This window comes from Aulonocara sp. 'chitande type north' Nkhata Bay, linkage group LG20 (genome assembly GCF_057382095.1).
Source record: "Aulonocara sp. 'chitande type north' Nkhata Bay isolate Kocher_YH1m ecotype deep benthic linkage group LG20, A_spYH_male_GT1.1, whole genome shotgun sequence".
Taxonomy (NCBI): domain Eukaryota; kingdom Metazoa; phylum Chordata; class Actinopteri; order Cichliformes; family Cichlidae; genus Aulonocara; species Aulonocara sp. 'chitande type north' Nkhata Bay.
The window spans coordinates 34,823,289-34,851,241 of record NC_141363.1 but is presented as its reverse complement, the minus strand read 5'-3'; the positions used below and the strand labels follow the sequence as shown (position 1 = coordinate 34,851,241).

The following is a 27,953-nucleotide window of genomic DNA, read 5'->3' as shown; positions in this document are numbered from 1 at the left end:
TCGTTGTGTGTTAATGTCACAAAAACAAAACATTTTCATCCTTTTACCATTTATTAAGTAGAGTGAATTAAGTAATGTGTCTGTGTTAAGCCACCACTCAGAACATTTCAGACTGTTGAATATACAATCACTCGGTAAATCAGTATATCTACAGCACATGTAGAGAGAGCAGAATCATACTGTAGCTTATTTATAGTTCAATTAGTGGATGTGAGCAAACATAACACTGGTAATGTGGCATGGCTGGACTCCAAAACCATCACATGGTTTAAGGAATATAAGAAACACTGAGGACCTTGGTTAACTTAACCATTAAGTGAACAAAAGACTGATACCAAAATCCTTGGTGTGTCTTTCACACCACGTACAGCACAGAAGGAGATTTCATGCAAATTAGTCTGAAATGCAGAGTTTATAAATCACGATGTATTAAACCCTATTTTAAAGCAAACTCACAATCTCTACACTTTGTTGCATTGTGGGTTTAGTTCTTAAATAACCATTAGAAGTAAGAAGTGCCTTCATACTGCAACTAATAAAAACATGACATCACTAATATTGAACTAGTAAATATAGCCTACAAAAATAACCAGATCAAAAACAGAAGCTTGGTAAAGTTCTGGTTTGTTAAAAGGCCTGCAGTACAGGCTTGCTCTGAAGCTAGGTGTGCCTTATAAATTGGCAACAAAGTCTTTGAACAACTGCAGACCTATTAAAATGGTGAGAAATCATTGCAGAATAAAAGAGCTGATAACAGTTTATATTTCACAGCGCTGCCTTTTGCTGATTTTTAAGGCCACCCAATTAATGTGAAGGCTCACAGAGCAATGATAACAAGGAAGTGCACAATTCTGGTGTTTGTATTTTAATCGCCTAATGACAGGAAGGCCAACGGGTCAGCTAAAAAATAATCAGTGTACTCCTCTGAAACAAAACTGACTAGGCAAAATATAAAGATTAAAACTAACACATCCATAAATAAATAAATATATATCTATTAAAAAACAAAATATATACGGCATTTTCATTTGCACTCGGGGTGTCTCTCTCTTCAGGCATTCATTTGTTTTCAAAATGAGATACTAGCTCAATAAAAATATCCTCTTGGAAGAACATGCATTTAAAAAAGCAAGGCAGCTGAAAACACAAAAAAGGAAAGTGTGGCAAATATTAATATCATCTCCTCTGAAAGTGTACCATTTTGAATGTGTCACAGGACTGCTAATAACAGCAGCACTGTTAACATGTGCATGTACAAAGTAGCCTTTCATGCCTATTGTACAGTCTCCTTTAACAAGCCCACATATACATGTTACATTTTTTTGCATACTAGGTAAATTAAACTCAAATGTGTATTAGCTAATTTTTAAAAAGCTGAAAATTGGACTAAAATTTGTGTCTGATCTATTAGAATGATAGTTTTTCCAAAGGTTTGTCAAGTGCATCACATTCATGCATCCCTGCAACTGTAGAAAAACACCCACAGATTTCCAAGGAAATCCACATCTGCGAGGCACTCAACTGTGGCGAGCAGCAACGGCTGAGTGACAAACCTGAGAATGTTGTCAATTGAAGCAAACACACCCCAAAACATGCATTTTATGATGCTTCACTATCTTTAGCCTATAGTGAAAGCAAGTCAAAGTGTTTTTGTGATAAGTTTTTAACGTCTTTAACGTCTCACATCATAATAAAGGAGAAAGCTACGGTTCCAAACAGTCTAAGTCAATGACTGTCTTCTCTTTCAAATAAAAAACATATTAAAACACGATTATGGAGTGCACAAGTAACAACCAAAGTAAAAGTGTCAAAATGTTATATGGCATATTATTAGGTACAGTAGCCTCACGCAATCTGATGCATTAGTTTGGATTTGAAATGTCAACAGTACACCTGGTCCCTATTTCATACACGTGACAAATATTCCTAAAACAAACAACATCTAATGAAGGAAAAAAAATTGTTGAAACTTTAATTTTAATAATGGTAAAATTAACTGAAGCTTGCCAACACTTCTCTTTGGATCTTCACAAGTTCTAACAGGAATTACTAGGATGTTTCTGAAAATGCAACCAAACTAGCCTGTCACCATACAGTAACTCAGATACGAGTCAAAACCCGGGACCTTGTGGATAATGACACTGCTATTTCAGGGTTGGAGCGTCCACAGACACACAAGAGGAGCATCGCACATCTTTTTTTTTATTTTGACAGTTTGCTGATGACTCGAATGAGAGCACCATTTTCATCCTTTAGTCTCTGGTTGTCTGACTTGAGCTCTGTTAAGACCTAGAAAAAGAGAGGGAGAAAACAATATTAGAAAACCAGGGAAATATACAGCTTTTGCTGTGTCATTTAAATGGTTACTTGACATCTTTGTGACTTAAACCAGGACTATCCACTGCAACTTTAATCACCACTAAAGTTATCTTTCACTGAAGTTTAAAGTCAGGCAATGAGGACATGCTCTACAGTACTTGATCATGCAGTGTGGTGTGACAGTGACAGTATGTCCTGAATGTGAAAAGTGACAGAGAATGAAGTCAGAGAGAAGGAAAGTGAGGGAGGGTCAATTCCCCAAATCTAGGTCATGTCTCTCATGAGAAGCAATGACTAAAAATAACCACCCTCTTTGTCAAAGTATTTCCCCTCTACTGGAGACAAACAACAACCTTCTGCGCTAGCTGGGACACGTTGAGTGAGCAGAGACATCTTACGTCAACATGTTCCTGCCCAATATGTTGAATATTAATCCATAAAGTGAGAGTGAAAGCCCCACTGTGCTGACAATCCTATGTTGTAAGTTAAAAATTAAATGATAGTTTGATAGTTTTGGAATACGCTAGATGAGATGACCAATAAATTATCAGCAGGCTGTTAATTTAGATAAGCGTTAATGAATAAAAGGCAAGCAATTTTCCTGTTAGCACCTTTAAAACTGTTCAATCTGTAGAAAAGATGAAATGAAAAAGTTGTGGTATTATTCATTAAACACCTGCTTAGACAGCATGAAAAATATTTCCAAGAATGAAGGAAAGCAGCGGTGTCCAACAACAGGCCTCAAGGGCGGGTGTTGGAGGTTTTAGATGTGTCCTTGATCCAACACAGCTGATTTAAATGGCTAAATTACCTCCTCAACATGTCTTGAAGTTCTCTAGAGGCCTGGTAATGAGCTAATCGTTTGATTCAGGTGTGTTGACCCAGGGTGAGATCTAAAATCTGCAGGACACCGGCACTCGAGGCCTGGAGTTGCCTACCCCTGCGCTATATCATATACAGTGAAATGTGTTTCACTCTCCTTGTGTCATGCACCAATAATTACACCCTCACAATCTGGCATTTTGTTTAAGCAGAAAAATTTCCCATTATTTACTCCTACATATAAGTGCTAGTGTTGACCCCTCCACCACCCCAGCCTCCACATGCAGACCCTTCTATGAATATTTAGTCACTAACCCCAAATTTGAAATAAAAAAATACAGTATTTGTAGCTAGTGATGAGCTTGCAGGCTAGATGCCAAACTGTACTACATTGGACAAGAAAATAAATCAGTATTTCCTTGTTATTCCACACTAATTTATAGCAAGTCTACTATGGCTTTGTTTTTTTCTTCTGTAAGTAAAACAAATAATTTGTCAAGCTCTGCAAATATTAGTCATTTAATCATTAAATCGAAACATTTTGCAATAACTTTAACAAATCTTTGCTAAAGTTAATTTTGTTGTCCCTAAAAATCTTTAAACCATTATCAGACTGCAGGGTGTGTTTCTTGGGGTTTGATTTGATTAGCTGGTGAGATATTTCCATTTGTTTCCAACAGAAAATATGGCATACAGACTTTAGAGTAGAATCGATCCTAACTCTCAGAAAACAAAAAAAGGCCATTGGGCTTATTTCCCCAAGATGCCTAATGATACCTTTAATTTCACATCCACTGCTCATTAGCAAAATCATACAAAATTATTGGTACGTCTGCACCCCTGTCTCATCCAGTGACAAAGCACGTGTTCATTTTCAAGGCTAATGATCTGACACATTTCATTTCCTTTGGAAGATTCAATAGTGGCTATTACCTTGGAAAACAACTTTGCATTGATTACACAGCACATTGCGCAGGACTTGAATATGTTTAATTGTGAAAATAAAAGGTGCTCACAAGGTGCTTCTATTTTTCATGATGCAGAGTCCTAGGTGTTTATGCAAAATGGCAACCCCTATGTAAATAAATAAATGCAGCTTAAAACACAGTGTTCATTTCTAGCATGCCACACAAATCTACCTAAAATTAAACTTCAAATAAGGCTTTGTGACAACTGTTTTGGAGAAAAGGGGGCTTCAGGGTTGGTCTAGACCATAAAGGGGATTAGATTTTTTAAAAAAAAGTGCACAGGAGGATGCATTGCAGTGTGTGTGTGTGTGTGTGGGGGGGGGGGGGGGGGGGGGGGGGGGGGAGAGGGGTGGGAGGAAAGCGTGAGCATCAAGAGAGTGCAAGACCTGCCTGAGAGGAACACAGCAGAGGTTGAAGGGGCTGTAGAGGCACCAGAAGGAAAGAGAAGTAGAAATTATGTGGCTGAGGAAGGGGAGAAGAGGAAGGGGGAAAAGGTCTCAGAGGATCAGAGGTCCTCTGTCTCCGGCATTGAGGCCGTCTCAGAGAGGCGGGCGAGGACGCGAAGCATGGCTCTATTTTCAGCCAGGAGACACTCGTTCACTCTCCGCAAGGTCTGGACCTGAGCCAGAGCAGGGAAAGCCTGCGTACAGGAGGAGAGAGATACAGAGAGGGGCAGACAGAGAGAGCATGCGGGGAGCAGGCCATGTCGCACAGAGAGATACTCATACAGAGACTGCAGCCATATCCGCTCATACAGGCATGCACCCACACAGCAGCATAGACAGGGGAAATCAAAGAAGCAGAGCTGAGGGATTTATCAGAAATACTTACATAAACAAATATTTACACAACAGAGATATTTTGAGAGAAAATACCATAAGCTGCAACAAAGCGAGGAAAGTTATGAAGCCAGTTCAACTTGGATTTGTGCTCATCAAAGGTGGGCTTTATTGGGAAGAAGTGAGGTGTTGACTTATTATTATATTCATAGAACTGCAAAGAAGATGGAATAAAATTCATAGAAAGCTAAAAAAAAGAGAGAAAATAATGAACGCTGATATATTTTAGCCTTTGCACAAGAGCCTCTCCAGATAAAAGTCAAAGGAATGGAAATCATTCATTTCCTCCCTCTTCCTGGCCTGACTTTTTTGAGGTAAACCTCAATGTGGTTCGACATAGCTGTCTGTGGTTTGACACCATTGCTGAAGGTAAACCGCAGACCAGACACACACACATATACACGTTATTCAGGGCACTTGTGGCATTTCAGCCACCCAGACAGACAAGTTTGTGGAGGTGAATGTGGCAAAGCATGACATATAAACGAGGACACCCAGCTTCGCCTTGCGCACATTTATGAAAGCTGCCTGGTTTGGGGACTTTTCAGTTCATGCATTAAATATTCTCTTGGATTAAAACAGCGCAGTTTTTGGAAAGGTGCCCTTGGCTGTGGTGAAGAAAAGGACACAGTGAGCCGAGGATGCATAATGACCAGTATCCCTTATTACACTCTTTTAATATTGAGCTGTTTGATATTAAATCAGATCTGACTACACTCTCAGGTTCTAAGGGATCATTTCTACAGAGTTACTATTCATTAGGTTTAGAGGCTGTCAAGAATAATTGAGCTTTTCCATTTGGAATGTAAAACCCAGCAGAGTAATCTGACACTTTGAGTATTACCACATTCCCATTATTTTAAGAGGGAAGATGGACACACAGTGCTGTTGATGTGAAAAATCCATAACTAAGGCTAATTAAGTGCAGAACTACAGGGCGGGTAGCCCAAAAACCCAAAATGCACCCCTATTTGCAAGAAAAGTAACTACAGCAAGCAAAGGCGAAGATGTGCTGTTATGTATCATTTATAGGAACGGAGAGTAACCTGCTCAGGAATTCTGACACTTGTGGTCATTGAGTGTCACAACTGCAGTTTATTGATTTTGTTTATTTTATTGCATTTTTTTAAATAACCGCATAAACATCTTTTATTTATTTATATACCTCTTAAAGGCTACTGTTATTTTCCCTTTCCAGTAGGTGGTGCAATTTGATACTTATGTGGCAGCAATGAAACAGCTCCCCATGTGGAGAATCTGATACTTGCTAAAAGTGAAGGAGTGACTTTGTGAGAGAGTGCAAGGCGGTTCTCTGAGGTGATGTGCTCCCAAAGCTTTTACGCTCTAAGCTACTGTTGAGAGGATAAAAAGTCCAGATGTGTAAACATGCCCCAATCTCTGGCACAACAGAAACATGTGAGGTGATAGGTACGTATCAGTCACACCTCTGTATCATAGCAACCACTCACCGTCCCCCCTTCCCTGAGACAGCTTGCCCTCAGGGCTGGTACCCACAGCGAAACCGCAGTGGGGCATCCTGCTGAAGGAACCATGACAATACGGGGGTCAAACATCTGCTGCTTATATACCACGCCGCTGTTGTACGTTGGAATTCTGCATATGTTATGCAAACCGAATTCCCGAAAAGTTGGGTTTTATAAGAATAAAATGCAGAGATTTGCAAATCTCATAACCCACATTTTAGTGACAACAGAACACGGAAAGCATGTCAGTGTTTGAACTGAGACAACTTTAATGAAAAAAAAGCATCCCTTCTCCTTTTAATAATAGTCCATAAACATGAATTGAGGAGACCAGTGTTGGACTTCTGGGAGAGGAATGCTGTTCCATTCTTGTCTGATATATGGCTCTAACTGTTCAACAGTCCAGGGTATTTTTAGCTCCATGATGCACCAAATGTTTTCAGTGCAGGCAGCTCAGTTCAGCCCCTGGATGTTTTTACTACAAAGCCTTGTTGTTGTTGTTGAAACAGGGGAAGTAGGCCGTTTACCATTGTCTTGCTGAAATATGCAAGGGGCTCCCTGATTGTTGCTTTAAAACTTGTATGTACTATTCAGCAGTGATGATGCCTTTCCCTATGTGCAAACTGCCAATTCCATTTCCAGTCATGGCATGCTGTGTTCACAGACAGTAATTGAAGACATTTCTCTAAATTCTCTGAATCTTTTGATGATATTATGTACTTTAGATAGTGAGATATTCATAGTCTTTGTAATTTTAACGTCGAGAAACATTAACCTGAAATCACACATTTTGCAGACAAAGGTTGGTAAACCAATGCCATCGTCTGAGAACGTCTGCCGCTCTAAAATGCTCGTTTTTACACAATCATGTTACTGACCTGTCGCCTAATTAGTTTGCAAATTGTTCCACCAGCTGTTTCATTTTAATATCACTTAATTTTCCAGCCTTTTGTTGGCTCCATTCAGATTGTCTTGAGATGTGTTCCTGCCATTAAATTCAAAACGAGCTAATATTTTTAATGAAATAGGAAATCTTTTCTTGGTTCAATTGTGAATAAAATACAGGCTCACAAGATTTGCAAATCATTGCAGAGTGTTTTTATTGACATTTTACTTGAACTAGTTTTGTGTAGTTTTTTCCACAGTTTATTTTATGCTGGTTGGTTCTCTCGAGTAATCAAATTATAATCTTATCGTGTAGTTTGTAATTGCTTCCACATAAATTGCAGACCATTTTTACTCAGGCCTGACATCTCTTTGTAGTTGTGCCCTGTGTTTCTTTGTGAGGCAGAATACACACAGAGCAACACAGGAATGTCTCACAAAAGCAGGTCTTTTGCTCTTGGATAGGGTTTGGTATTCAGCTGGAACTAGGTCACAATGTTCACCCCAACAGTGGGATAAGTGGAGCAGGGGAGCAGCAGCACAGGCTCCTCCTTAGCCTGGCAGGAAGTGGCCCAGCAGAACACTGTGGGTAATGAGCCTGAAGCACTAACCTTCTCTCTCCTTGACTCCAAACCCACCTGGCTAACCACAACTCTGCAGTGAGCGATATGTGTGTTCTGCTCTGTAAAAATACTTTAGGTGTGCTTGATTTAGAATGAGTGAAAGGGGCTTGGCTGGAGGTACCGGCAAGGACTATCAGTATTATAATGTTTTTTGGGGAGAAAACATCAATGAGACAAATTAAGCACAACTTGTGTCTGAGACAAAATAGATGCCATTTAAGTGAGTACACACTGTTTTGCATGGACTGACCTTTAATTCCTCCTCCATGTCTGACACTCTTTTCTCAAGGGTTTGTTTTTCCTGTAAATGAAGAAAAAAAACTGAAGTAAGTTCTACTGGAAAAATGAGACTATAATTTGAAGTAGACAAGGAAACTGATTGGAAAGAATGCAAATATATGTAATATTATCAAGGAGGTTGTTAAGACACTTACCCTTTTTTCTGATTCAAGTGCTGAAGATCTTTCAGATATTGTGTCGTGTCTCTAAAACAGGGGTAAAGTTATTGGGAGAAATTTATTAGAAGAACTGGTTTAAATTTTAATCATGACTTCACTGAAGAAGTAAAAAGTCAAATCTTTCTTCAAGCACACAGGAAGTGAAGGGATGAATGTGAGTTTTCTGTAGAATGGGCCAAAGGTACCTGAGTGACTTTCTCCAGTTGGGAACGTATCTTGGCTAGCTCTTGTTTGCTCTCCTGCAACCTGGACTTGAGTTTTGCATTTTCATGCAAAGCTTCTGCATACATCTAAAATGTTAAGAAAAGGACAAATATAGGAATAGATTTGTTATAGAAATTCTTAGTATTTGAATTTTGATAACCAAAATATTAATGAAGATACAAAGCATAAAAGGAGTAACAACAGACAGTTTAAGTTGAACCACACAACTCAAACAATATGTAAGATCATCGGTTATATTTACATAAATACAGTTTTTTTTCACAATAGCAAAAGCTTTTTCAAAAAACCCCAAACCTAACACAACGTTACTTCTTTTGTTTCTGACTGTGACGGGACCAAACTGAGTGTGCATTTTTTGTTGATATCTGATTATGTTTAACCTAAAAGGATGATGGTGATTAACGCTTATCACAACTGTAAACTAACTGTAATGCCCTTCCTGATGCAACCCCAAAGGAATTTGTGCCTCCTCCCAGTAAATGTGTAAACCAGTAGACTATGGAGCCACTTTCGACTTGGGCATGGTCTCCGAATTTCAAGGAGGGGGAAGGGGGGTCTCTGTCTCTGTCGGTCTTAAAAATAATAATGTTCGCGTATGTTTATGGTTAGGGTTAGCATCACCTGCCAACATCTATTTAAGTAAATGTAGTAAAAGTACATATAGAACTGTTAGCTTCTTCAAAAACCTTACATCTTCAAGTCTCTCCATGTTTCCTGTTTTATTTTGAAAGCTCTGGTGTTTCCATGTTCAGTGTGTTTAGTTTTACTTTTCCCTGTGGCGTCATGATCATTTTTGTCAGCTGTGTCTCCTCAGGTGTTTCCACTTCCCTCATTACCCTCCTGTGTATTTAAGTCCTCTGTCTCCCTCTGTTCTTTCTTGGTTCATCTGTCTGTCTTCATGTCAGGTCACGTCAAGTCACAGAGTTTTTGCCTCCCTCTGTTCAAGTCCGTGTTCATGCTCCTGTTTGGTTTATTTCATAGTTACGTTGTCACATGTTCCTGTTTAGTTTCATGTTCTTGTCTCTCATCATTGTTTTCACAGTTAGTTTAGTTTTGCCCCAGTTTAGGTTTCAGCTTACTTTCGCCTCGCCTTGTTTTTCAGTTTTTTGTATCAGCCGCATAAGGGCTCGCTTTTTGTTTGATCATCAGCTCATTTCTCCTGTGTCTGTTTTTGGGTCCGCTCCACAAATACAACATCAATCCCCGCCATGACAACATGAAGTCAACAGTATTGCCACTCTTACTGTATAGTGGCATTGCAGGTTCATAGTTCCATATACTGGTTTGATGCAATCTCAGTAAGACATACCTTCATTTCTGCAAATACTTGAAGAGGGAATATTACAATAGCAAAATACAATTACAGGTCAGAAGTTCCTTTCTGACACTCCCATCCCATGAAAGCCCAGTTACATTACTGGGACAAATAGATACAATGTGCATAAATATAAAGGCAAATTGTATCCAGGACTGCAGCTTTGAATCAGTAACATTAGAATGTGTTTTTGAAACCGAGGAAAGAGTTACTACCTTCTTATAGTCTTTGGCAGTGGAGTCTTGTTCCTGTTTATTCAGTGCAGCCAGCCTTGCCTCTCTGCGTGTGTATGAGCTGGTGCGGCCCAGTGACTTGTCTGTAGCACTCTCTCCAATGGAATCAAATCTAGAGGCAACACAGCTCTTAGCCAGTCTGAAAGGCAGCTTTATTTACAGTGTTTTTTTTCCTCTTACCTGTTACAGTTCTGTAATACAGAAGAAAAAAGCCCAAATCTTACCTTGACACTCTGTCATGCTGAAAAACAAGGAATAAGGCATGTTAGTTTGACTAGCAGCATGGAAACATCACACTGTGAAAATATTCTGTCACGGTTAGATCGAGTCCTGTTCATTTGATATCACCAAACAAAGGCTTGGCTGAGAAATATTTTCCATTTTGAGACAGCAGAGAACAAAAACAAAACTTCCAGTTGAATTATCACAACATGCGGCTCATGCTTTTATTACATCCCAGCTGGACTATTGTAACTCCTTATATGCTGGAGTTAGCCAGACCTGCCTGGCAAGGCTGCAGTTGGTCCAGAATGCTGCAGCTCGTCTTCTGACACGTACTAAAAGATGTGAACACATTTCCCCGGTGCTTGCCTCTCTTCATTGGCTTCCTGTCCACTTCAGAATTCATTTTAAAATTTTATTGTTGACTTGCAAAGCCCTGAATGGACAGGCTCCCGGGTATTTCTCTGACCTCTTGCAGACTTATACCCCCTTTAGATCTCTTAGATCAAGTGATCTTTTGCTTTTAGCCATACCAAGGTCGAGGCTGGTTCATAGAGGCGATTGGGCATTTGCAGTCGTAGCGCCTAAGCTGTGGAATAATTTACCCCTATACATCAGGTTATTTTATTAGGTATGTTGTATTCTTGTACAGCACTTTGGTCAACGCTCCTGTTGTAATTAAATGTGCTATATAAATAAATAAACTATAAACTATGTTCGGACGCCTTTGGTCCCAGATGGAAGAAGTGCATGTAGAAGTAGGACACAATTCTCCCCAACACTGCTCTGACAGGGTTCGCAGAGGTCAAACCTCCCCGGTGAGCCTGTTTAATCTTTTGAAATACGCTGCTGCAATGAGCATGCCTGCAGCACAAATATGACATAATGACATCAGAAGTCAAGTATTCCTTGCATGACAGGCTGCCATCTGACCTCAGACAACAGTCTGATATCAAACTGTCCTGGCAGGTCCCTGCTATGACTAGCCCAGTCTAAGTGGCTGCCAAGTTGCCTGTTGTGATCACATTCTGTGTTTGTTTCCACTTCACCAAGCAGCCTGGGCACTGTGCGACATGAGGAGTTGCGTATACATACTGTTCTTTGGCTGTATTTGGTTTCTGTTTTCAGAAATTACGTTACCTCAGAGATGTCCCTTTTAAGGGACCTATTTTTTATGGCTATTGACTGCCTTCCTGCATTACTTCATAGTCATGTGAAAAAGAACGTTTACACTATGGGACACTATGCAGTTCTAAGTACGCCTCATGATCCAGTAGCTTGTAGAATCACCTTTAGCAGCTGTAACTTGAACTAACTGTTTTCTCTATGAGTTTATTAGTCTCTCACATTGTTGTGCAGGAGTTCTTGTCCAGTCTTCTTTGCACCGTTGCTTCAGATCACTGAAGCTGGACGGTACCTGTTTATGCAAAACACTTTTAAGGTCCCATTGCGTTGTGTCAATCAGTTTGAGGTCTGGATTGTGACGGTGCCATTGAAACGCCTTGATTCTGTGCTTCTGTTTCAGATTCGTTGGCATGTGTGGGATCATTGACCTGTTGTATGACCCAGTTTGGGCCAAGCTGTAGCCGTCAGACAGAAAGCCTCACATTTGGATGCTGCCTTGTTCTTTTTTTGAAAGAACGAGCTTTCTCCTAGAAACCCTTAAAACAAAACCCATACGTCTTCAGTTGTTTTCAAATAGTCGATACCAGCTATCATACTGACTGAGCCTTGCATTGCACTGGCCTGTCCAGGAATTTCACCCCATATTTAATCTCCATACTTAGTTTGTCAAATGACTGCTGAGAGCCCTAAACAAAACTGAACTAAACAAACACTTGCTGCCTTCAGCCGATAAATGTGAAATTTTTTTCAATGTTCATATCAGACTGGAAACAACAAGTAATATAGTGAGAGAGGCTGCCATGATGTGAGACCAGCTTGATCCGTGATCTCTGCTGCAGTCTCGTAAAACTTCCCTAAATTCATAGATTTGGAGTTGATCTCCAGCCAGGCAAAGAAATCTTTAAACACCTGTGTTTAGAAATGTTTGGCAATAAACATCAAGTGTGGTGGTCTAAGCTGTTTGAGACAAGAAGCAGATGTTAAAAGAATGATTTAGAAAAACAGTGTATGTTAAAAGCAGTGGGTATTCCTGCATTCAGATTTAGTGAGTTAAGAGGAGATTTTACACAGCATCGTAGGAGCTGTTCCTCAGCAAGTGTTTACATAACTGAGCCACTGCTGCCTGTCCTTATGTGGTCATGTGCTTCAGCTGAGCTATCCAGGAAAAAACAGACCTCCCTGACCTCAGATGAAAAAGGGCTAAGGATGGAGTGAAGAAGAGCTCTCACTCACTCTGATCTCTTTGTGCAATAGCAAGGAGATTCCTCAATCAGATTGTGTAATCATTCATTAAGCAGCAGGTTGTAAGAATACATTTTCATGAAGCCTGCTTTTGGAGATATGAACCAAACTGTACGCAAACTTATTTCACACTAAAGGATTAGGAAATTGGGGAAATTAGGCTTTTTTTAAACTTAATACTTTAAACCTTGAGTGGGCCCTGTGGGGATTACACTGCCAGATTTTTGGGGAAAAATGAGCAAGTCCTTATACGACCAATAAACGCATAACATCCGCATTGAACTGAAGCCAGAAAATGAGCCATAGTTTGAATTCTACTTGTGATGGCAGCTGCACCAATCTGATTGCCTTGTTAGGAAAAATTGAGGGAGGAAGAAGTGCCACATGTAACTTAGCAAGGCAGAGCAGAAGAAGGAGGAGGAGATGAACAACAGTGTGTCAGACTGGTGAAAACAGCCTCAGAAACAGTGTTGGCTTTACCATGGGCACCCAGTAAACAGAACCGTTTCCAGTTTTATTAGCTTGCCTGGATCAACATCATCAGAAGTATACACACGCAAGCCACCTGCATGAGCTCACTGCTAGAGCGTATAAATGATAATGCTAACGTCAGCCAAGACAATCATAATTAGCAGACTCTTCACACTCATTCTCACTGCCTTCTCTTCCTTTCCACTTTCTGCCACAGCATCACTCCTTTAGAGCAGGCTAGTTGACTACAGTAGGAAAATCTGAGCTACACCAGTGCAAATGACACTACACACACATAAACTCATAAAAAAAATCTTCCGCATTCACTCACCTTTCCCTACTTCTCTACAGTGTTAACTCTTTACACAACATCTCAGAGCTCCAGGCAACCAAGAGTATCTTCCTTGTTTTCAAAATGACCAAATCAAATGAGGAAATGGGTTCTTTTTCTTGAGTAACAGTACTTGGAAACATTACTGCCTATTACGACATGTGTTACTATCGATGCATTAATTCATATGTATTACGATTACATTTAGTGAGTCCTACTCAAGTGGCCTATCTCTTCACGCAATAGCATCACACGATAAAGCAAATGTGTGAAATTATTAATGGGGGGACTAATTTGAGTCTTTGCTTTTCGTGGAACATCAGGTAATTTTTTTATCTTTCTGTGGACCTGCAGAGATTTTTACAGGAAAAGTGTTTTGGATCTAGTGCAATTACTTGTTTGCATATTCAAGCATGTTTTAATTTGAAATAAACCTAGTGGGCTATGATTTCTGAATGCGGGGGAATGGAGAGCACATATTTCCAGAAACATAATGAAGCAGAAGTAGCAGAAACTATCTGATCTGACTATCTCAGCTATCCTAAATTCTTCCTTCTGTACAGCACGTGGCTTAATGTGCTTACTTACATTTCACCACTGTGAACATCTGCCAAATGTTGAGTGTCTGCCAATAATGCAAATGTGTTCCTGTTGACTTTGACTTCCTGCTGCACACAGCTGTAACACATATTACATTGGTACAATTATTGCATCAACCTGACTCCACGGCTTTTTCTCTCCCAGGAACACACTGCCAATTCAGATTGGGCTGGCTTCATGGAAAATTAAAGCCAGAGTTTCCCCGGCAGAGAGAGAGTGACACTTGTTGAAATGCGAGCAAAAGAATCCAAACATCCACCAGAGGCATTCGCTGCTGGCAACAGTGCAATAATAATGAGTGTGTCTGTAGTGTTGCGTGACATTACTGTACGTGCTTCCAAACAGACAGGATCCCATTGTGTTTGGTTTTTCCCCCACTCTATTCTTTCTTTCCCTTTAAATGTGCCTGTCACACAGAGTTCAGCTCAGTCTGATGCACTGACATAAACAGTCAAACTACGCCCGTGAGAATAAGCCACTTAGGCAGAAAAAAAATAACAGGAAATTACAGAAGGAATGCTTCAATCCAAAAGTCTTTTCCAGAAAATGTGGTCAGACTCTCAGCACTTCAGAGCAAATACTTGCCTCGCTTTCACAAGCCAGCAAATAAGCTGTGATAAGTGTCTGAAGAGTTAGGCAAATACACATTAGTAAATGAACTATTAGCCTGTTGATCATATAATGATGTTTTTTGTTTAACTGTTAGTATCCCAACAGCAGATGTCCAAACATATATACTGCTATAATATATATCTATATATATCTATCATTCAAAGTAAAAAAATCTAATAAATTAACTGACAAATTCTTTACCTAGTTGTCCGAACTCTTAAAAAGCTGCTTAATGATGCGTCCAGTTGTCTTAGATGAATCAACAAATCAGCCTGGTCTAAGGATTAGTCATCAACATCTACAGAAAATACTATTCTTTCTTTGACTTTACATACTATAAAGTCCCTTTACAGATAAATAAAGAGTAAAATAAACTAAGAGTTGTGATATTAAAGTTATTTAAAGCCACTGGAATAAATTACCAAAAATTGCTACAATATCACAAAAAAGTATCACATTCAGTTTTTCCTGCAAAGGTGCACCGCTCTAGAAATGAAGCTTACTCTGTAGTTTTTTTCTGTAGGGGACGGAGACGATGGTGGCGATTCTGTCAGTGACTTCCTGGTGCGAGTCAGGTCCTTGGTGCGTGGGTAGTAGGATGACATCTCCCTCCTCTACCCCGGACAGGCAGATCAGCTTCTACTGTAACATTCACCGAGGCCACCACCAGATAACAGCTGCACACACGCACAGATTCCCTCAAGCAACAGGGACACAGATGTCCATGACCGTGCTCCTGGGGAATCCTCAGCAACAACAGGTGTGTGTGTGTGTGTGTTTATATGTCTGTTTGGTGTTTCAGTACAGCCACAAACGTCCCAGAAGTGGACACAGTTGCTGCTAAATCTGGAAGGATTTCAAATGTGCAGTCACGCCTTCTTCAAATCTCAGGCAGTTAAACAACAAGCAGATAAAAATTTTAAAAAGAACCACAAAACAAAACAATCTCTGGAGATCTAAAGAAAAAGAGCAATTCAATGAAGAAAGCAAACGAATGAGTATCCCTTGTTCTGCTCTGTCAGCACTGAAGTCCGCTATGAAATGCACAAAAGTCCAAAACAAGACAAGAGAGAAAAAGTTTGTTCCCTTTGCTGCCTCTTCCTGAGTTCCCCAAAGTTATACACTCTCTGCCATCTCCCTCCCTCTCCTGCTCTCTCTCTTCTGCTCCTTTCACTATTTGGTCACCCTCTCGGTCCCTCTGCTTCCCCAACCCCCAGCCCCCTGCTTCTCCCGGCTCTCTTCAGCTTTGGCAGCTTTCTGTGGCAGCCTGCCAGAGGCTCTGCTATGGACAGACTCGGCACTGAGGGCTAAAAATTGTCCACCGATGTGAAGAGGGATAAGAGGAGGTGGAGCACAAAGCCAGAGTCAGGAGGGGGCTGAAGCAATTTGTGTCCTGGTAGGTCAACCTGGGTATCACCTGAGGAGCCATCAACAACTGTAAAGTGTCAAGTAACTCTGTGCGCCCTACAGTGTGATGGAGAGGGGACGTTGCCAGTATTAGTGCTACACAGTGTTAACACAGAGCACTTGTGACACATCTCCTCTTCCTGAAACAGAAATCTTGTTTCATTTTGCCCACAGCCGCATTGATTTTAGTTTTATTTTTATAAACCTGCCTATTGATAGACAGGTTTATAAAAAGTCAACATTTTATTAAAGAATAGTTGGACATTTTTGGGGAAATATAAATTTTGGCTTTCTTGTCAGAAGTTATTTGAAAAGACTAACTGAATTCTCAGACTTGTGTGAAGGTACAGCCAGCAGCTTGTTAACTTGGCATAGCAAAAACGCTCGAATAAGAGAAAAACTGTTCGACTGGCTCTGTTCAAAGATTCTAAACCTGCCTCCCAGCATCTCTCAAACTCTCTAATTAACATGTTACATCTTATTTTGTTAATCTCTTTTCTCTCTGGTTGTTAAACAAACAAAATTTATTTTTTAACTAATGAGGCTCAGCGGGGACAGAACCAAACAGTTTTCCCTGCTTTTCCCTGCTAAGCTAAGGTAATCCAGCGCTGGCTCTGACTTCATGTTGACCATACAGGTGGTATCAATCTTCTCACCTAATTCTTGGCAACAAAATGAACACGGGTATTTCTCAAAATGTCAAACTGTTCCTTTAAACAACCCAGCAGTAACCCCTTAATTTCATAGTCAGCTCAAGCTGGCTCATTGCTGTCTTCCTTTTATAGTGAGGTACGCAAGCGCCTCACGGTTCTCTATACTTCCCCATCCTTGCTCAGGGCAAATAGATAGAAGGCAAGATAGGACTGCGAGAAACTGAGCACAGACACAGGGGAGAATCAAAGAGAAGCGGAGAAGCTGATGTGTTGTGGCCTTTGGTTTAAGGCTGGAAAGTCACCCAGACTAGAAATCTAACAGGTCTTAATTTCCCAACCCAAGTACCATTGCCTGCATCTCTAACTTTTACAGTGCTTGAATTTTAAGGACAAATACCATGGATTGTAAGTTCTAACAAAACTGATATTGGAATTAGGTATTAGTTAGAGTAGTCTAGCAGTATGTTTACATTAAACATTCTAACTTGGAGACCCTCTGGAAATAAGACATTAAACTACACTGGCACTGGTTTTGGATAGTTGTGTTGAGAATCTAGCCCAGCTGGAGTTCCTTCTGTCTGATCCTCACCCTTAGCTTTAGGATATTCCATATGGGATGCTATGCTCATGCATTTTAGTAAAGCAGAAAATAAGTGGCTACCAAAGATCCCCTGAGTGATAGCAGAAATGTGGAAGTTAAGTTTGGACTACCACTCAGATCAAATTTCATAATGTATTCCAGGATAAAAAGAGGTATGTTTGAAGCGGCATTCTTGCTATCTCTGCTTGTCACCCTTAAGTACCAGAATCTCTATGTTGTCTCACTCTGCACCTGTCTTTTTGTCGGTTGTTGGAAAAAATCATAAAAAGAACTGCGGAAAATCTGTTCCGATAATCATGGAGTCACGCAGAGGTCGACTCTATTGATGGGCAGCCTGTCTAGCTTCTGGTAAAACCTCACTGCTCTGTATGATTATCACAGACAGATATAGTACCTGCTGAGATACTCTCGTATTACTGACAGATCTCTGTTTCAGATTCCAGCACAGGGTTACAGCCAAATCTCTGACCTGGAGTCAGCTCATATGGACACCACTTTCCATTCATACTGTATTACACCTAGGACATTCATAATCATCTATTATCAGGATACCGTCTAGTATAAGTCAAAGCCTTGTCATCTATGTGTCCGATTGGCTTCCATTTCTCAGATGGCTAGATTATCTAAAGTGAAACTTAATAAGTGAATTGACAGATTTTACCCAGTAGGAGTAATTAGTGATTAAATTTGTCAGTGCTTTTGTCAGGGGTGTTTCACTGATAGCATGCAGGTGGAGGGAGAACAGTAATAGTTAAGAATTTAAAGGAGAAAGCAAAGCCAATCACTCTGAATCCAAGGGTAAGATTAAACAGAGACCATCTCAGTTTTGCCCAATATGGTATGGAATGCTGAGACACCTCAGCCATGTGATGTGAAGAATCAAAATGACTTAAAGAGAGTGGGGGGCTGGCTATCCAGACTATCTTTCTGTGAGATATTATCCAGCACTTCTAGTTACGGTACTCTGTAAACACATGCTCGACATTTGTGATTGCAGTAGTTCTTAAAATATTGCATCAGAGATCAGAGTGCAGCTGCCTTTGAAGCACACTCAGCTTTCAGGTCAGGGAGGAACAGAATATGAACATGAAACAACGGCGCCAACAGATATTGACTTGCACACAATATTTAAATTAGAGTGGTGATGCATTTAATACATTGTCATGAATGCCAAAAAAGAGAACCACTTTGATTTTGTGAAGCATGAGAACTGATTATCACATTTTTAAGTTTAAAATCATTCCCAAGAAATTTCAATGTATCACACAGGAAAGCTTTGTAAATACTGGCCTCCTCTGGAACAAGCTATGGATGAAAAATAGATTAGATTATCCTTTGACTCCATCTAGTGGTAGATGGTTAAAATTTTTGTGAAACCACCTGTCATGGTTCTCAAGATCTGGAGAGGTCGTGGTGTGTGTATTGTTTGTCTTAACCTCTCCCACCAGGGCGGAACTGGACCTTGGTTCCCCGCCTCTGAACCCACCCTGAACACACACCTGTGGCTCATTCACACTGATCCTGGCAGACTACTTAAGATGGCAAGAGAGGCTGCTTCCTCGCTGGATCGTCACATTACCAAGTGTCAGTGTAGTGTAACCTATGAAAATGTTCCTTTGATCCCCTAGAGTTTCCTCCTGACTTTGTTTTTTCCTCTGTGTACAGGCCTTCTAGACTCCCTGCCCGTCTTCCCTGCCGTCTGGATTTCTGTGGATGTGTGTGAGTGAGCGTGAGCTTCTTAGTGTGGACATTTTTGAGTTACGGATCGAGTGGAAGAAGAACGTGTGTGTACCCCCGTCTTGGACCTTCCCTTCGGACCTCGCCCTACTCCCTGGAGCCCCGTGTTATCCGTTCCACTGTATATATGTATATATTCTCACTTGGTGTCACATTTCAAATAAACCCTCACCCTCTCTCTAAACTTCAGAGTCCTGCGAGTGAGTCCTCTGCCTACTAATCTGTGACAGAACGATCCAGCCACTATGGACTCAGCGGATTCTGACCCTGTTCAACGGGCTCTCCTCACTCAGGAAGCCCTGCTGGAGCGGCACGAGAAGATGCTCCACCATATCAATAAAGAGCTCTCCGCTCTTACACAGGCTCTCGCCCAGCGCACACCCCTGGTAAGCTCGCCCTCTCCGAGCGTAAACCCATCTCCGCGTGTAAGTCCCTCTCCATCTCCGAATCCCCAGGCCGCTGCTGCACCCCCCGACCCTCCCGCTGCCTGGCTAGAGGCCCCGGGGAGGACGATGCCTAGCCCCGAGCCGTTTACAGGAGAGCTGGAAAAATGTTCGGGTTTTCTTGCCCAAGTCTCCCTGTTTTTCCGTCAGCAGAACAGGACGTATGCCAGCAACGGTGCCCGGATTGCTTTCTTTGTTCAGCTATTACGAGATCGCGCGCTCCAGTGGGCTCAGGCGCTATTGAAAACCCTGCCGAATATCTCCTACCTCGACTTCCTGACTGAATTCAAAAGCGTGTTTGAAAGGGATGGCGGGCCCTCTGCTGCTGCACAGCGTCTACTAAATCTGAAACAAGGTAAACGCACTATGGCTGACTTCTCGGTTGACTTCCGCATTCTCGCTGTAGAAACCGGGTGGAAAGAAGAGGCAGTAAAGGAGGTTCTGCTCAACAATATTGCGGAGGATTTGAAGGATGAGCTCATGACGAGGGAATTACCATCATCTCTCAGCTCATTAATGTCCCTGTGCATTCACGTTGACGAGCGCCTGCGAATGCGCCGTGGGACGCGCCACTCAGTTTCCCCGAGTGCTCCGCTCAGTGTTGGGATTTTTGCCGGTAGTGCTGCTTCACCACAACAGCCGGCCTCGGTGGATGTGAGCCCCGGCGAGGCAGAGCCGATGCAGATTGGACGTGCCCGGCTTACACCAACGGAGAGGCAGCGCCGTTTCATGGCTGGTGAGTGTTTATACTGCGGCCGTCACGGACATTTCATCGCCGTCTGCCCCGCACGAGCAAAAGGGCGTGCCCGCCAGTAGAAACGGGGGTACTGGTGGGCGAAATAAACATCTCTCATTCCCCTCCTCATCTTTTGTTACCAGCTAAGCTCACTGCTCACGCCACCACTCACTCACTCAAGGCTTTGATAGACTCAGGGGCCGAACAGAGTTTTATTGATGCATCACTCGCTAAGAAACTGGGCCTAACTATTGAACCTCTGCCCCATGCTCTTCGAGCCTCATCTCTGAACGGACAGCGATTGCCTGATGCCACCCATGTTTCTGAACCAGTCACCCTGTGTTTGTCTGGAAATCACACTGAATTAATCAGTCTGTTTGTTTTCAAAGCTCCGCTGACGCCTCTGGTTCTGGGCTATCCATGGCTGTTGCAGCATAACCCACTGATTGATTGGCAGGCGGGCTGTGTGTCTAGATGGGGGGAGGGTTGCCATATGACTTGCTTAAAATCAGCCATTCCATCCATTGGCTCCCCCGCATCACCCCCGCAGACTCCTCCGGACCTAACAGCAGTTCCTTCAGTGTACCATGAACTAGCGGAGGTGTTTAGTAAGGATCGCGCCCGTTCCCTTCCCCCACACCGGCCTTATGATTGTGCCATTGACTTGTTACCAGGAGCTCCGTTGCCTACTAGCCGACTCTATAGCCTGTCACGGCCAGAAAGAGAAGCCATGGAGGAGTACATTACTGATGCTCTGGCTGCGGGACTCATTCGGCCATCTACCTCTCCCTTGGCATCAGGATTTTTCTTCGTGGACAAGAAGGACAAGTCCCTCCGGCCATGCGTTGACTATCGGGGCTTGAATGCAATCACTGTCAAGAATAAATACCCGCTGCCCCTGCTGACCTCAGCGTTTGAGCTTCTCCACGGGATGAAAATGTTCAGTAAACTCGACCTCCGCAGTGCTTACCATTTGGTTCGCATTAGGGCAGGGGATGAGTGGAAGACTGCCTTCAACACCCATCTGGGACATTTTGAATATCTTGTAATGCCTTTTGGATTAACAAATGCCCCGGCAGTCTTCCAAGCCCTCGTAAATGACGTCCTCAGAGACTTCCTCAACCACTTTGTTTTCGTCTACCTGGACGATATACTCATCTTCTCCAGGTCAGTGTCAGAGCACGAAAGACATGTCAAACTGGTGTTACAAAGATTGTTGCAAAACCGCCTTTTTGTCAAAGCAGAGAAGTGTGAGTTTCATGTAACCACTGTTTCTTTCCTTGGATTCATAATTGAGCAGGGAAACTTGAGACCGGATCCTGGAAAGGTCAAAGCGGTTTTGGAGTGGCCCACACCCCCAAACCGCAAACAGCTTCAACGTTTTTTGGGGTTTGCAAATTTCTATCGCCGTTTCATCCGTGACTTCAGCAAAATTGTCTCACCTCTTACTCACCTGACTTCCCCTAAGGTTCCGTTCCAGTGGGGACAGGCAGCCGCGGAGGCGTTCATTCATCTGAAACAACGGTTTGCCTCCGCTCCCATCCTCTCCCAGCCGGATCTCAACCAACCTTTCATCGTGGAGGTGGATGCTTCGGATGTGGGCGTGGGGGCCATCCTCTCTCAGAATACTGAAGGTAAACTTCATCCATGCGCTTACTTCTCTCGTCGGCTTTCACCCGCAGAGCAAAACTACGATGTTGGCGACAGGGAGCTACTCGCCATCAAACTGGCACTTGAGGAGTGGCGGCATTGGCTAGAGGGGACGGCACAGCCTTTCATTGTGTGGACCGACCACAAGAACCTCGCCTACCTTCAGGCAGCAAAACGCCTCAACGCACGTCAAGCCAGGGGGGCGCTTTTCTTCACCCGTTTCAATTTCTCCATTACTTACAGGCCCGGGTCCCGAAATGTCAAACCAGATGCTTTATCACGTCAGTTTTCATCCTCTGAGGGGGATCGGGAGGTGGCGTCGATCTTTCCTCCGGGCTGTGTCATAGGAGGCCTCACTTGGGAGATTGAGTCAATGGTGCGGCAGGCCCAGCGTACCGAACCTGATCCGGGGACAGGACCCCCGGGGCGGCTCTACATCCCTTCGTCCGTACGATCCCAGGTGCTCCAATGGGCCCACACTGCAAGATTCTCATGTCACCCTGGAATCCAACGCACCATTGCCTTTCTGGAACGCGCCTTCTGGTGGCCATCTTTAGCCCAAGATGCCCGAGAATATGTTAAAGCCTGTACTACCTGCGCCCAAAATAAGTCACAAAACACTCCTCCCGCAGGCTTACTTCATCCACTCCCTACCCCGGGTCGACCGTGGTCACACATTGCCCTCGACTTTGTTACTGGACTTCCACCTTCGGCAGGTAACACAGTAATTCTGTCTATTGTCGATCGCTTCTCTAAAGCAGCACATTTTGTAGCATTACCCAAGCTTCCCACAGCCCTAGAGACCGCCCAGCTGCTTACCAACCACGTGTTTCGCCTTCATGGAATTCCCTCTGACATCGTCTCTGATCGTGGGCCGCAGTTCACATCCAAGGTATGGAAAGAATTCTGCTCATCCATTGGTGCCCAGGTCAGTCTCTCTTCAGGGTACCATCCCCAAACCAATGGGCAGATGGAGAGGCTGAACCAGGAACTGGAAACAGCCCTGCGATGCGTGGCCTCGACAAACCAAAACACCTGGTGCTCGCATCTAGCCTGGATTGAGTACGCTCACAACAGCCACACCTCCTCCGCCACTGGAATGTCGCCTTTCGAGGCCTCGCTTGGATATCAGCCGGCCCTTCTCCCATCTGTGGAAGGTGAGCATCTCGTTCCCTCTGTGCAGCACCACCTCCGCAAATGTCGGCGACTCTGGCGAGCTACCCGTGCCGCCCTCCTTCGAACCAAGGAACAGAATCAACGGCTAGCTGACCGTCGGAGGTCGCCCGCACCCACCTACACACCGGGGCAAAAGGTATGGCTCTCCACGAGGTTCGTCCCTGTCCGCACTGAGTCTAAGAAACTCACACCCACCTTCATTGGACCCTTTACCGTCGAGGCTGTTGTTAACCCAGTCTCGGTCCGTTTGCAGCTCCCGCGTAGCATGCGTGTCCACAACGTGTTCCATGTGTCTCAGTTGAAACCACACCTGTCCAGTCCTCTGTGCCCTCCTTCCAGGCCCCCGCCACCCGCCCGGCTCATTGATGGCCTGCCCGCGTATGCCATTACGCGAATCATGGACTCGCGGCGCCGTGGACGGGGAGTTCAGTATCTGGTGGATTGGGAGGGCTATGGCCCGGAGGAACGCTCTTGGGTCCCTAGGTCGGCCATCCTTCACCCGGGTATGGTCCGGGATTTCCATCGCGCCCATCCGGACAAGCCTGGTGGGTCGCCTGGAGGCTCCCGTTGAGGGGGGGGTACTGTCATGGTTCTCAAGATCTGGAGAGGTCGTGGTGTGTGTATTGTTTGTCTTAACCTCTCCCACCAGGGCGGAACTGGACCTTGGTTCCCCGCCTCTGAACCCACCCTGAACACACACCTGTGGCTCATTCACACTGATCCTGGCAGACTACTTAAGATGGCAAGAGAGGCTGCTTCCTCGCTGGATCGTCACATTACCAAGTGTCAGTGTAGTGTAACCTATGAAAATGTTCCTTTGATCCCCTAGAGTTTCCTCCTGACTTTGTTTTTTCCTCTGTGTACAGGCCTTCTAGACTCCCTGCCCGTCTTCCCTGCCGTCTGGATTTCTGTGGATGTGTGTGAGTGAGCGTGAGCTTCTTAGTGTGGACATTTTTGAGTTACGGATCGAGTGGAAGAAGAGCGTGTGTGTACCCCCGTCTTGGACCTTCCCTTCGGACCTCGCCCTACTCCCTGGAGCCCCGTGTTATCCGTTCCACTGTATATATGTATATATTCTCACTTGGTGTCACATTTCAAATAAACCCTCACCCTCTCTCTAAACTTCAGAGTCCTGCGAGTGAGTCCTCTGCCTACTAATCTGTGACACCACCATTCGCCTCTTGGTGTGTGTGTGTGTGTGTTATTACAATTAAAGTGGCTAGATGTTTTCCACCTACCTTTGCAATGTAGTCTGAGCCTTCAGTGTCAAAGCAGGGCCGTCTTTGTTGAGTCAGCTGTGCTGAATCTGCAATGTTCTGATTTTCATCTCTCCACCATCTCTCGCCAACTGGACATATAAAGGAAGTGTGTGTTTTTATTATTATACTAGATCAATACTAATAATGGAAAATAAAGACGTGCTGTATGATTAACAAACTGAAGGCTAATGTTCAGATTGAGGTCTTCGTGAGCCTGAGCTCTCAGAGCTCTCAGAGCTCAAAAACTTCTTAAACATTATCAACTCAAAACCAAAAAAAGTGATTTCATTCCTTTGATAGTGTTTTAAAACACAATTCATGTGCTCTGTGTCTGCATTTTGTAGCACAGCCACTCCCAAACCCCCCCCCCCACACACACACACACACACACACACACACACACCAGCCTTCCATGAAAGGTTTTCTACCAAACTGTACTACTGTACCATGTAAGTAAAGTTTATTTATATTGTGCTTTTTATAAACATATAAGTCACACAGCACTGCACAACAGTAAAAAAAAAGAAAGAAACATAATTAATATCAATAGAGACATGTGTTAAAATAGAATCATAAATAGAAATCAAAAATAATAAAAATAGGGGCGATCGTGGCTCAAGAGTTGGGAGTTCGCCTTGTAATTGGAAGGTTGCCGGTTCGAGCCCCGGCTTGGACAGCCTCGGTCGTTGTGTCCTTAGGCAAGACACTTCACCCGTTGCCTACTGGTGGTGGTCAGAGGGCCCGGTGGCGCCAGTGTCCGGCAGCCTTGCCTCTGTCAGTGCGCTCCAGGGTGGCTGTGGCTACAATGTAGCTTGCCATCACCAGTGTGTGAATGTGTGTGTGAATGGGTGGATGACTGGATATGTAAAGCGCTTTGGGGTCCTTAGGGACTAGTAAAGCGTTATATAAATACAGGCCATAACAACATAAATAACAAAAGAATGTCAACTGGAGGCCTGATTAAACAGATAGTAGTTACAGGGTAACTTTTATCACATACTTCACTACCTACAAAGTACATTTTTACTTATTTTTACTTAAAAACAAAAAACAACAGTTTTTGTTAAGATGTTTGAAATGACATTGAAAGAACAGTCCTGAATATCAAAACTGTCCAGAAATCATTAGGTGGACTAACAGTCTGGATCATAGTGACCTGCTAGCACATTTTTTGTTGTTGATGTTGTTGTATTATATTTTATGGAACCCAGAACAAAACATATGGATCATGAAGCACAACAGAACACGACAATCAAAAGAAATCCGGATGTTTTTCTTACCTCTGAAGGAGCTGTTGCAGTAAGGTCGGTGCGGAAGGTCAGGCAGGATTTCTAATCTGGTTTCAAAGTTACCCTCCTGCACATTTGGAGTAAAATAAAGAAGAATACAGAGATAAATCATAAATTTCACCTAAAGCTTCAAATCAGCCACATCTGAGGCAGAAAACGATTTCTGAATAATTCTGTCTTGTAACCTCATCCATTTGGCTCCAGTTTAGACTGACATCAGTTGTTTCTGTGTACTCTGTAACTCCAGGCTGAACTCTTCTATCATCTGTTAAGCTCATCCGCAGACAGGACCTGTCCTCCAGTCTGCTGCTATCCTCATTTTTTCCATCTTCCAGGCTGCTGATCTTCTGAGCCTCTTTCAGGTCAGTCGGAGTCATACCCTGCAGGATATTCACACAGCTTCACATATATGAACAGGTTGTTAAATCTTTCAAAATCTAAACGTGTGTCAACCATTTCAGTACCTGTGTTAACCTGCGAGTTTGTCTCGCATGGCGAGATTTTGCTTTTCTCTGAGATTCTGCTTCTTCATCCCTGACAGGGGTCAGATACGACCTGGGTCAGGAAAAACACACAAATGCATAGGTGTAATTAGTCTGCACGAGGCCACAGTCATACATATGAAGAACCAATGTTTTAAATTGAAAAATGTAAAATCAAATCAAGTCAAATGGGACATTAAATTTAGTATCTAACTATCTAGGTATTATTAACAAAACAAAGCTACATATATGAGCAATAATAGACTATTTGCATTACAAACCTTAACAAATCCAAAATCTACTCACAAGCTTCCGAAATTCAGTAAAAATGTCTAGTATTAATTGTACACGGCATAATAAGATAAAATCAAAAACATTCCATTATTATGTGGCCTTTATGTGACCCAGTGTTACAACAGCAAGTATGTTAAGCTGCTAACACAGCTTTTCTGTGATAGCTGAACACACTTCTGTACTTTTTAATTGTCTGTCCTGGCATTCTACTCTACCCACTTTCACAGGAAATCAGTGAATCAACATGCTCTGAAAAGATGCAAGCCTGATATCTATGGCTGTCTTCGTAGACACAAATAAAAAGCTGAGCAAGCATCGGTGGGGAGGCTCATGTTTTACCCACTGAACTGCTAGCACTGCCTCTGCTATGCTTTTACTGGTATTGATCTTTCAGTTGTGGAGTCACCCTGAATGTTCACTGAGATTCAATGGGCTGCTCGGCACAGCAGCACAATGTAGTCTATGCAAAGTTCAGGACTTGGATACCATTAATGTGCATAATTCTACTGACTGATAAAGAAAATAATCAAGAACAAACTAATTTAGAACCCAGTATAGCAGCCATCTCTGCTATACTGGGTTCCAGAGGCGAATGCTGGAAAACCAGTATTATTACATGTTTTGCATTTCAGTTTTATCCACCCACTCTTAAAAGCGAAAAAACTGCAAATTATTCCTCTCAGGCAACATACTCAAACAATTTCTTTTTAATCAGCTAGAGAAGTTAGCAAGAATAACAGCCTTAAGACAGTAATTACTAATGTACATTTTTTAAAAAGCTAATCAAATAGATCAAAGGAAAATATGAATTTTCAGCCCCCTATGCAACAATCCCAAGGCTCACATCACATTAGTTCTTAGAGGCCTGCAGCACCTGCACAGAGTAGCATAGTTACTCTACATTAAGATAACAAACATCAGGCCTTGGAGCCTTGCCAAAATGGTCGCTTGACAGATTGATAAATCTAAAAATGAAAATGGCTAAATAAGACTCCATGAATAGACCAGCATGACTCAGCCCCCCCACTGAAACCTACCTGCTAACAAATGCTTGCATGGTCCCTGTGGAAGGTCAGAGACTGAAGAACTGAGACAATGCTGCAGGGATGAGAGGGAGAGGCTGGAGAAAAAAGGACTCTAACTGGCCAGGGTGAAGAGAGAGAGAGGAAGAGAAAAGGAGGGGGATGGGGGCACTTCCTGCCTGAATGATGCATACACAATCAATTTAGGCTCCTATGTACCAAGGTCTGATGCAAGCAAGTCTATGCATACTTCAGCTGTGCATGTGAGCAGCAAACACATTTAGCGGTTTATTTGAAGAAATAAGGAGACTATTATCTTTCTTTATCTGGATTATTTGAATCTTTGAATTCTAAAAAGAAAACAGAATTGTGCATTAACCAATCTAGTTATTCATTCCTTAGTTTATTTATCCACTTACTTCAGGATTAA

At 42.8% G+C, this 27,953-nt stretch overlaps 1 protein-coding gene across 1 annotated transcript; it reads right to left on the bottom strand.

The window, feature by feature from the left end:
- Positions 1 to 32: 32 nt before the first annotated feature.
- LOC147306099 (protein phosphatase 1 regulatory subunit 12B-like) lies at positions 33 to 27,573 on the bottom strand. Its single transcript, XM_086276835.1, has 12 exons — positions 27,539 to 27,573; positions 26,190 to 26,280; positions 25,911 to 26,105; positions 25,717 to 25,792; positions 24,416 to 24,525; positions 10,396 to 10,412; positions 10,154 to 10,283; positions 8,584 to 8,688; positions 8,375 to 8,425; positions 8,191 to 8,241; positions 4,500 to 4,749; positions 33 to 2,289 (listed from the first exon to the last, which is right to left on the bottom strand). Exons 1-11 carry the CDS (start codon positions 27,556 to 27,558, stop codon positions 4,615 to 4,617), a joined length of 981 nt encoding a protein of 326 aa, XP_086132961.1. The 5' UTR covers positions 27,559 to 27,573; the 3' UTR covers positions 33 to 2,289; positions 4,500 to 4,614.
- Between the last annotated feature and the right edge of the window lie 380 nt (positions 27,574 to 27,953).